The sequence below is a fragment of the Marmota marmota genome, unplaced genomic scaffold (assembly GCF_001458135.2).
Source record: "Marmota marmota marmota unplaced genomic scaffold, marMar, whole genome shotgun sequence".
Taxonomy (NCBI): Eukaryota; Metazoa; Chordata; class Mammalia; order Rodentia; family Sciuridae; genus Marmota; species Marmota marmota.
The window spans coordinates 19,160,192-19,171,130 of NW_025999990.1; the positions used below are offsets into that span (position 1 = coordinate 19,160,192).

Sequence of the window (10,939 nt, forward strand, 5' to 3'; positions counted from 1 at the left end):
ACTCATAAGGATGCAGGTGGGCAAGGACACCTCTGGCTGCTGGAGACTGGACTTCTCATCGTGGATGCTGGACTGTGGAGCCTGCCGTGATGCGTTGGTGCCCTCTAGTGGGGGCCGGCCGCCATGCAGCCTCCTGTCCTGTTACAACCCCAGCATCTGCGTGCTCCCTGGGAGCTGGGTTAGGAGTGGTGGGCTGGGAGTGCGCCATCATTGCCACCTGGCAAGCAGGCCAACCCCCCCCGCCCCCACTCAAATGCAGTCCACAATGGTTATGCCCAAAACGTGGGTGAGACCTGCACCATGGATGGCGCGTATGCTCACAGGGTTCCCCAGGACCCCAGCTTCTGCCCTGCCTTTTGGTCTCACCCACGGGAACCATGACTGACCCTGAATCCACATCGCCTCCTGCTGCTCTCCCCTGATCAGGGCCCTCAGGGAGCAATGCCAGTCTCAATTCACCTGCAGCTGCACAGGGAGGCAGACTGCTGGCCTAGACACCACCCCTATGACACACCAGCCCTCACTAACCAGCTAGATGCCTCCTGTGGGTGGGAGACCATTCCCGGCAGCTGCAGCTCACAGTGGCACAAGTGTGATCCCTGGACAGGGACATTTATCTGCCTTGCTGCCCCGGGGCCAGGGCAAGCTCCGAGGGCCTGAGCCCAGCAGCTCCAGCAATGAGAGTCCCTGAGGTGAGCACCGTGGTGATTGATACTTGACCTTGAATTCATTTCTCACCGTGGAAACACAGCCAGATGGGACAATCAGGGATAGGGCCCTGTGCTTTAGCTAAAAGGGGGTTTGGACAGATATCCAGATGTCAGCATCTGACCCCAATGAAGGCACCACTTCCTAGGACCACACACTACTCCTAGGAGCCCCGTGTGCAACTCCCACTGAGAGATAAGTTAGAGCTCCCAGGAGACCTACCACCAGCATTAAGCTCAGGGACCACTGGGGACTTTTCTCTTCACTCCAGCCCCAGGCTTCAGTGATGGCAGTTGTTTGGGGGAGGAAGGAGGATCATGTAGGAAGAGGACTTCACAGGGCCTCTGACCTGGACAAGGCACAGCATCTGCTCAGGTACTGATAGCCTCAACAGAGCAGCATGGATGTCCATATCCAGGTCTCATTTCCTCCCCTGGACCATGCCCTCATGGGGAGCTCTGTCTTGTGCAATTCTCTCTCTACAAGGCTTGAGCAAAGCACTCGCCTGCAAAGACTAGCTAAGTGAGCAAGTGGAGGAAAGAGGGAGATTCAGCAGAGACATCTGCTGCCCCCCCGGACAGTCGTGTGACCTCCACTCCTGCAGCCCTCCACAGTTGGGCGTGGCATGTGACTAACTGTCCAATAGGCTATGATTGAAACTGACACCTCTGGGCCCAAGCATGTAAGACCCCAAGCAAGACCCTCCAGCTCACTCTTTGCCCCCCCCAGGCTCCCTGGATGCCATGGTTGAGTGACAGGGCCACAGATGGAATCCAGCTGGATCCTTGAGGCCCCAAGGAAAGGCCCTAAAGAATGGTCAGACCTTCAGGATTTCAGGAAGATAGAAATAAAAGTCTCTGCATGAAGCCAGTGAGATTTGTTTAACATGGTGGTCTACAGTATCCTAACACAGGAGACGAGGGGAAAATCTTGTCAAAGAAGAAGTATCACAGAAACCTCAGCAACAAAAGCAGAGCCAGCTGGATGTCAAAGTTGTGCTGGAAAACAGCAAGAGAAACCCGCAGGCAGAGGGATGGACCCAATGCAGGAGACAGAACTCCTCTCTCTCCTCTCTCTCTCGCTCTCTCTCTGTCTCATCCACCAGACAGATTCTAAGATGCACCTAGGAGGATACTTTGAACTGTATCCATTCAAGAAGGCGTGTGCTGGGGTTTCAAAGATGAGTGACATGTGGCCCTGGCCCTCAGGTGGGCCAACAAGGGACCTTCCCTCAGGAAGCCTGAAAACCGAGCAGCTGTGACATGACAGAAGCCATCACATAGGAGAGGGAAAGGGGAGTCTGGGGAACTCAGCAGATGGACACCCAGACTCTACCTGTGCATCTGAGAGGGCCTCACAGAGTGGCCGGGGCCAGGACGAGGAGCCCCCCAGGCAGAGCGGATGAGCTGGATTCCAGGCAGAAAGACGGTGAAGGAACAAGACATGTGGGGGGCCAGGGGTGGATGAGGGAGCCCAGGGCAGGGGCCAGGCAGGTGTCCCGGGTTGAGTCGCAAAGCCTCCTGTCTGCTGAAGAGTTTCAACAAGGACAGAAAGGGCCAGAGATGGGGGTCTGGGACTCTATGGGGTCAGGAGATTTGGGGGACAGAACAGGGATGGACAGAGCTGAAGGACAGACTCTCGTGGCTCTCTTCCTCTGAGGGGAGGAAGTGGAGGGCGGGTGGGCAGTGAGCGCAGGTCACACCACTCCGTCTCCTCTTTCCTTCTTGCCTCCAGGTAGAAGGTGGGGGAGCAAACCCTGACTTCTGCCTGGGAGAGACTCAGGAGCTTGCTCATCCCTGCCCAGGCCCAGGACTCCTACAGAAGGGCTGGGGGACACTCAGAAAGGCCATCCCAACATGCTTTTCTAGAACCTGAAATTTTGCTCAGAGAGCTGTGTTTTGGGATGGAGAGACCTGTCACCTTCATCCTAGTGGGGCCCACATGAAATGCCAACGCCCCCAAGGGGTGGTCCAGCCATGAGCAGGATCAGTTGGCAACTCCTGCTTAGTTGGAATTTCCCATAATGCTTTAAAGATACAGATTTCTGGGTATGATCCAGTGGGCGTGGCCACCAGCCTCTAGGCTGGCCCCAGGGATCCTGGCTTCCAGGTGTGCACGCCTCGGGGTGGACCTGCCCATGCCACCACGCCTGTGCCTGGCGAACACCACCTCTGGGAAGAGGCCTTCCCTTCTGGGCGGACGCTCGCTCCCTCACCCCTTCTCTCCCATCCTGGGCTCTGGGGAAAGCAGCTGCTCTGCTACGAGGCCCCTGTGGCAAGAAACAGGCCTCCAGGCCTCAGCACGGGACACAGCCACCACGGGAGGGAACCTCCAGCCCAGGCAAGCCTTCTGATGACCACAGCCTTGGCCATCAGCCTCGCAAGGGAGGGACCCTGGCCCAGGACCACCAGCTGAGCTGCTCCCCAAATAATAAAGCAACCAAGTTTTGAGCAACTTGTTATGCAGCAAGAGACGACGAGTGCAGTGGGTCCCCGGTGAATCCCAGGCAGCAGAGGGCCTCAAAGCTTCCCAGGAAATCCCGGTGGCCTCAGCCCAGTGCCACAGCTGTAGGGACCTGTCTGCTGATGTTTTTCTGAACTTTTCATGAAAATCCTTGGTGTGTGTGTGCCTCTGTGTGTGATGTTGTGTGTGTGGTACACATGTATGTGTACATATAGCATGTGGTATACATCCAATACGCGTGTCCGTGTGTGGTTGTGTATGTGTATGCATATGTGTGCCTGTGTGTGGTATGAGGCATCTCTATGGTGTGTGCGTGTTGGGTTGTGCGTGTGTGAAGGTCAAAGCCCTTCCACTCTGTGCTACAGACTGAAGACGGAGACGAGGACAATGACCTCCTCTCCCAGCAGCCTCAAGAGCTGAGCATCACGCATGGGCCCTGGAGCACCAAGGGTGCTTGCTGATTTACTGCTCCTTGAATGAAGAAAACCCCCAGAATATGGAGGCTCAGAGAGACCTCCAGCTAATAATTTTCAAAATTGATTTAGCAGAAGAACCATCTCTGCAAGTGAAAGCGCTTGCGGACTCCTGATTTTTGTGAGCCGGAAGGGGGCCCTCCAGACTCCCCCCCCCACTCCCCATCACAGCCACCACGGCCTCCAGACCCTGATCCGGCCCAACTGCATCTTCTGGAGGAGTAGACCAAGGCCCACCTGGGAGTCTGATTCCCTGGACCCTGGTCCAACTTCTCTGGGCTGCCTTGGATGTCACACAGGAAGAGAGTCACACGTGGCCTTGGTGGCTGTGTGTGGCAACTGTGTGGTTCATTATCCAACCTGCCCCTAGCAGAAATGCCCCTCTTCACCAGAAACATCCACAGGGAGGGGGGTGGGGGTGAGAATTGCTCCCTCCTCCCACCTCCTAACAAAGAGGGCCCCATAGAGGTGGGGGCTTGCTTCCACCTGAGTGCTGAGTCCTGAGAATAACAACAGCAGGTGCCTATTATATGCATGCATTGATGAGGGGCATCGTGTGAATCTCGAGCTTGGCCTTCCCAGTCATCTGATGGAGTAGCAAGGTTATCATCTCGTCTTACACAGGAGGAAGCGGAGGCAGAATAAAGATGAGGAATGAGCCCAAGACTCCCTGACTGGTCGTTGGTGGCCATATTTCATCTGGGTCAAGGACTCAGTGTGTGGCCTGCACCTTGCTGCTTCTCGCCTGGCCAGTGGCCAGCTCTCCTTTCCCTTCTGCCCTCTAGTCTGCTTCCTGGAGGGGCAGGACACAGTCACCCAACAGGAGCAGGTGGTCAGACCTGTTTCTCTTCTGGCCCTGATGCTCCCAGGCCTCTGGCTCAGAGGCCACCTGCACACCCCCCCTGGGGCAGAAGGCACCTGGTTCTTCACCTAGACGTGCTTTTCCAAATTTATGTGTCCTATCAGTAACAAGTGCTGCAGGCATTTAGGGCAGGAGTGAGAAAGTGGTCACTTGGAGCATTTGGCCCTGTCACCCTTAGAGCCATGGCTGCTTTACGTTAGCAGTGACGATTAATCTAGACCCTGTGCTGACTGACACCGCCCTCACTCACACACCATGCTGTTGCTGTCCCCTCCCCAAATGCACAGGAAAGTACGGGAATCTCCCTGCGTTCCCTGTTAATGCCTCACCAGGTGTGCTCCTCGCTGCCTCCCTGCATCTACACACCACCCTGTGACCTTTTTCTAAACCATCTGAGGACCAACTGCAGAAATGAGGCCCGACCCTTCAAAGATTCTAGCACGTATTTCTCAAAAACAAGGACACTTGCCTACATGATCGTCACATAGCCACTAGGTCAGGAGACTGTCCTGCAAGTGAAACCACCCTCCGGCTCACAGACCCCATTCCCATCCTCTGTCCCAGCACAATCTCGACTCCCCCCTCTGTCCAGGACTTCAGCAAGGGGTACGCGATGCATTTAGTCATCCGCCTCTCCAGGCTCCCACGGTCGGGAAGACTTCCTCAGCCTTGTCCTGCCCTTCACGTCCAGGCAGCCTTAGAGTCCTGTTTCCTCAGGAGCACACCCAGGCTGTGCTTTCTTGGAAGAAAAGTCTCAGAAACGATGTTGTGTTTTCTCAGTGCTGTGCCTCAGAGCACAGGCACCCACCAATCCCACCACTGAAAGTGTTAACCCTGACCACCTGGCCAAGTGGGAGCCTCCAGGTCTCTCCACCACAAAAGTCACCACATGTCCTTTGTATTGAGGTGACCACTGTGTGTGACCCAGTCCACTGTACAAAGAGAGTCTAGAGTTCGCTATGCAGGGAGAGGGGTCCAAGCAGAGCTGGTGGTCTCACTGCACTCCAGGGAGCCCAAGGAACTAGAATTTCCCAGGCAGAGTACCAGAGAGGAGAGAGCCGTACAGAAGGAGAAATCCAGAAGATGCAGGCCCTCGAGTCTTTGGCTGAGTATAAATTTGTGCGTTGTGTATGCTTCCAAGGCCCAAAGAAATGGAACCAGTCTGTGCTCCTCCAGTCAGGGCAAAAAACACCCCCTAAGCCACAGGGCATCAGGCAGCCATCTCAGAAGGGCCCTTTGACTCTGCAGTGGTGCAAAGTTGGCCCTAAACTAGTCTTTCTTCCCTGACCAGCTTAAAAGTAAGTCCTAAGAGGATCAGACTGCATCGGAGTAACTTAACTGTTCCAGAATAAAGCCCCGAATATTTAAAGGACTACCAACCAACCCACAAACTACCAAACTTAATACCCAACAAGGTTAAGCTCCTAAGATCTGGCATCTCATATAAAATTATCAGACCTTCAAAGAAAACTATGCTCCCCAACCAGGAGGGGAAAAAAAATCAATTAATAGAAACCGACTGAAATGACACAGATGATAGAATGAGCAGAGAAGGACATTACAGCAGCTGTGAGACATGGGTCCCCGGTGCTCACCAAAGACAGGACAAGCCATGAGAAACGGAAGGGATGAGAAAAGGTCTGTGGGGACCATCCAGAGATGAAAAATAAGGATCTAAAGTGAGCAGCACGTTGGATGGGGTCAACAGTAGATTGGACACCAAAAGAAAAGACGCGTGAACTTGAAGACTCAGCCAGAGGAACTATCCACAATTAAAGTACCAGAAATAACCCGAGCTTTGGTGACACCAAGAAGACAGGAAGAAGCAGGGCGGACACACAGTCGGAGCCCCAGGCTGGGGACGGAGGAGCAGTGATGGATGAAGAACTTCCAAATTCAACAGAACTACAAGCCTCCAGGTCTTTAAAAAAAAAAAATCAATAAACCCCCAAGAGGGGATGAAAAGAGCAGAGCCCACACCAGGCCCCTCAGGAGTGAAGCACGGCCTCAGGGGTGACTCACTGCCAGGGCCCAGGCTTGAGCAGAGACAGGAAAGGGGACAGGGACAGGAAGAGCAAATGGGCACGGGTAGGACAGCATCAAAGTTCAGGAGCGAGCAGGGCAGGGTGACGACACCTTGGAGGTTGGTGGCAGGTCACCGGGAGTGGCAGGCTGTCCCTTCAGAGGGTCTACTACTCTAACTGCCCTGCAGCAGGCCCACCCCATACCTGGGAGCAGCTATTTCTGCTCAAAGTCCAGCACTCGGGAGCTGAAGACCTGGTTCACCGCCCCACTGCTGAGCCAATCCTCTTTGTCCCAGAGCCTGGCCCCATTCTGGGAAAGGAGCCCAACCGATGACAAAATGAGCAAGCACAGCAGACAGCTGGACTCTTCACAGTGGACAGCTCCACTCTTCAGAAGCCTAAAGATAGCCAGGGCCCACTGAGGCCCAGCAGCACACCTGAACACCCTGCAGGGTGCCCGCCCTCGGAGGCCTCAGGTCAAGGCGGCCAAACTTCCAAGTTGGCTGAGTTGCCGGCACAGGGCCCATTTCAACTAGAGGACATCAAGCCTGCCACCCAGCAGGCTGCCCACGGCGTCACCAAGAGCATGCTGTCACATACGCTGTCCCATTGGACACCCTGGTCCACGGCGAGCACCTGCCCCTGCCCCCCGGCCCCTGCTGTACATGCAGCTCACCCCTTGCTGAAGCAAGACCCCCGCCCAGGCGGAGAGCAGGACTGAGAGGCTGGGCTAGAGACCCTGCCCCTGCACCTACCTGCCAGGTCGGGAGGACCTTCTCAATGTCATTCAGGTTGATGCCATCCCCATCTTCCAGTTTCCCTTTTCCACACCTAGGCCAGAAAAGACAGAAAGGCGTTGCAAGCAGGGGTCATCAGGCATCGTGTCCCAGCCCGGCCACAGGACAGCAAGACGGTCAGGAGGGACCTGCAGAACCAGCCTAGGAAGTGGCCTTGGGATGAAGGTCTTCTGCCCTCCAGCACATCCTCTTGCAGGGAGGTGAGAGGAATCAGGGCACCCTTGACCCTCCAGGCAAAGATGCCAAACTCTTGGCTAATGAACACCCCGGAGTCTGTCATAACGCCCCGCAAGAGTGCTTCCATCTTGCTTCACTGCCCTGAAGGAAAAATCAGGGAACAGAGAGACCAAGCAACTTTCCAAAAGTGATACAGGCTGGCAGCGGTTGGCAGGAGATCAATGGAACGTCCTTCCTCCTTGGTCTGACCTCAGGACAGCCGAGAAAGCCTGCTCTGGTGTTGCTTTGGGCTCCGTGGGTGGGCGTGCCCTCAGGCCAGGGAGCTGGGCCCAAGTCACTGGCCAAAGGTCTAGTTCTTGCATATTGAAGTTTGCAGATTCTGGCACTAGACGGCAGGGTTTGACCCATAGCTGCATCCCTTACTAACCAGGTGACCTTGTGCAAGTGACTTCAGCTCTCCTTACCTCAGTGTCCTCATTTGTAAAATGGGGATAATGGTACTGCCTAAAATCATAAAGAGTTTGGAAGACTAAGTTAATAGATCAGTGCTTAGGCGCTTAGAACTTGGCCTGAAATACTGTAAAAGAATATATATATATGTGCATACACATGTATATATAACATTTCATATATAAATAGTAAACATAGGTAATAAATGAAATGAAATTGTAAGAAAAGTAAATAATAGGGCGAATGTATCACTGGTGCTATGGCTGCTTCTGCTGCTGTCCTTGTTATGGGGTGGAGCAGATGCAAGGTGACTAGTTAAGAGCACAGACTCTGGGGCCTCCCCGGCCTTGGGCAAGTTCCTCCACATTCCCTAGCCTCCCCACCTGTCCCAGTGAAGATCTCAGCTCCTGCCTTTCTGGGCTGTGGTGTTTTAACCACTGTGTGATAAGCACCTGGAACAGGGTGGCTCAGGGCTGGTGCATGGTGAGTTTCACCACAAGGCTGCACAGTGGCTGGGGACAGCCTCTCCAGCTGCAGAGTTAAGGCAGTTCTCAGATTCCTGAGTCACTGGTTCATCAGTTTACATGTTCACCAAGCATCTCTTCTGTTTTGGGCGCTGTCCACAAAAATAAACCAGATGCATTCCTCCCTCTGACAGCTCAGGGCGCCTGGTAAAGCAGGTCCTGACCACACCTATTAGGGCTGTGAGCCTGAGCACCACTAGGGGGCGGTAGGAGACAGGCATCACTAAAGCCTGTGGCCAGACGAGCCCCGAAATCCAGAGGAAGAGAATCTGGCAGCCCAAGCCAGCCAAGGCCTGGGGGGAAGAGAAGAACAGAGCGTGCCCTCGGCCGGCTCTGGAACCTTCCCTCTCTACCCATCAAGGGCTTCCGAGCCAGGCTCTGGACTGGGGGTGGGGCCTGGGATAAACATGCCCTCAACTAGTGGGGGAATCAGCCCAGTGGCACAGCAGCCACAGGAGCCCCAGAGCAGCAGGCCAAGGGCACGGGGAGCTGGAGTGGTGAGGCCCCGAGGGGCAGTCTGGGCTGGACAGGTGGGGCTGGGTGGCCGGGGCGTCAGGAGGGAAAAGAAGCTGGCAGTTCTCTCTGCCCTGCACCGTGCAGTGCTGGACGAATGAGGAGGCGGAGCAAGGCCGATCGCCCAACCATCTTTGAGCTCATCAATCTGCAGGGCAGCAGCGGGCTGGCCCGGGAAAGCACCAACTGCGCGCAGTCGCCTATGCTCTGCAGGCGCCATGGCTGTGGGGAGAAGGCCCTGGGGACTGGGCCCAACAGGAATGGCTGACACCCCTCCCTGGGCCACCCCGGGCAGAATTCACCTGGGGCTCTCCAGCGAGCACTGGGCTCCAGGCCCACGCCAGCCTCCAGCCCCGTGCACCTGGGGCAGGGCCTTTCGGCGTCACCTCAGCGGCCCTGGGCTGGGCAGTGGGGGTGCAGGGAGGGTGCTGGCCCTCCTGATGGGGTCCCAGGCCTCGGCAGGGCTGCAGGTGTGCAGGGCAGGAGGTGGCTGCAGAGCGGCTGAGTCACCACTGTCAACGGGTTTCCACAGCAACAGCCTGCTCCAATTCCTGTCCCTCCATGGAAACACGGGCTGTGGGAGCCTTGGCAACCGAGTGGACCCTGCTGCTGAGGGAGGCTGCGGGGACTGGACTCGCGGAGTCCATCCCCATCATGGTAGGACTCCGAGGGGGACAAAATTCCTGGCCTGGCCACAAGGTGGCCACAGGATGACGCCCCACACTCCCTGCGTGCCTGGGAGTGACAGAATTCCACCAGAGCCAGGTGTCCTGGGGAGAGTCCAGGTCACTGTCAGCCGCTCTGGCCAGCTGCTGGGGGTGGGTGAAGCTGGAGGGGGAGTTCAGGCCTCGGGGGGAGCAGGTGCAGCCTGCTTCTCGGGCTTCAGGAGGGTCCGCTCAGCACAGGGGAACCTTCCCGCCTGAGTGGTCACTTATCACTCCTGCCGAATGTCGCCTGTTATGGAAGTGGTTACTGTCTGAGCGGATGCAGATACTCTGAAAATCTCCAGAAAGCATGCCCATGGCGCCTGCACTCTGCGAGGTCACGCCATTACTGATCCTCCCCTGGGCCTCAGTTTCCCCACTGGCTTCACCAGCCACAGCTTCATGGGAGACACTGAAGCTGCCACCTCTCTCCCGAAAACAGACGTCCCCCCAAAGCAGAAATAAGTGAGGACAAGGATGTGAAACAGCTGGAACCTTTGTGTATTGCTCGTGAGAATGAAAAATATCCCACTGCTTTGGAAAATTCTGGAAGCTCCTCAAAGAGCTAAATGTAGAACTACCACATGACCTAGCTATTCCCTTCCTAGGTTAGCTGCCAGAAGAATAAAAAGCAGGGACTTGAACGGACACTTGGACATGAATGTTCCCAGCAGTGTTATCCGCAAAAGAGTGGAGACAACCCGAGTATCCACCAGCAGGGGAATGGGTAAACAAATAGCATGTGGTGGAATAGTATTCAGCCATGAAAAGGAATGAAGTCTGATACATGCTCCAGGGCAGATGATTCTCAAAAACATGACACTGAGTGAAAAAAGTCAGACACAACAGGCCTCATAGGATTCCACTGATTCAGAAAAGGCCACTTCCTCGAAACAGCCCATTGGTGGTTGCCAGGGGCTGGGCAAGGGTGGGGATGGGATGAGGAGGGATTGCTTAATGGGTATGAGGTTTTACATTGAGGTGAAGAAAAACTTTTGGAACTAGACAGAGCGGTGGCTGCAGAACACTGTAAATATGCTAAATGCCACTGAATTGCACACTTTCAAACGGTTGATTTTATATTACCTCAATTTTACTTAAATAAGAATGAGAAGGAACAGACATTTGTCCCACACCACTGGGTGGCTGGAGACACCTTTGTGTCCCAAGGGCATCCCAGGCCCTGCGCCCACCTTTTAAAAGGAAGACCACACTGATGCATGGAGCTGAGGGGGGCGGGAAGG

General features: G+C 55.2%; 1 protein-coding gene across 8 annotated transcripts in view; it reads right to left on the reverse strand.

Moving 5' to 3' along the window:
* Window positions 1–10,939, reverse strand: part of Ctif (cap binding complex dependent translation initiation factor) — a 268,442-nt gene that overhangs the window by 168,678 nt on the left and 88,825 nt on the right. For all 8 annotated transcript variants that reach the window (XM_048806254.1, XM_048806251.1, XM_048806255.1 and 5 more), the window contains one exon: window positions 7,286–7,361. In XM_048806254.1, the coding sequence (XP_048662211.1) occupies window positions 7,286–7,361 (76 nt within the window). The remainder of the gene's footprint in view (window positions 1–7,285; window positions 7,362–10,939) is intronic.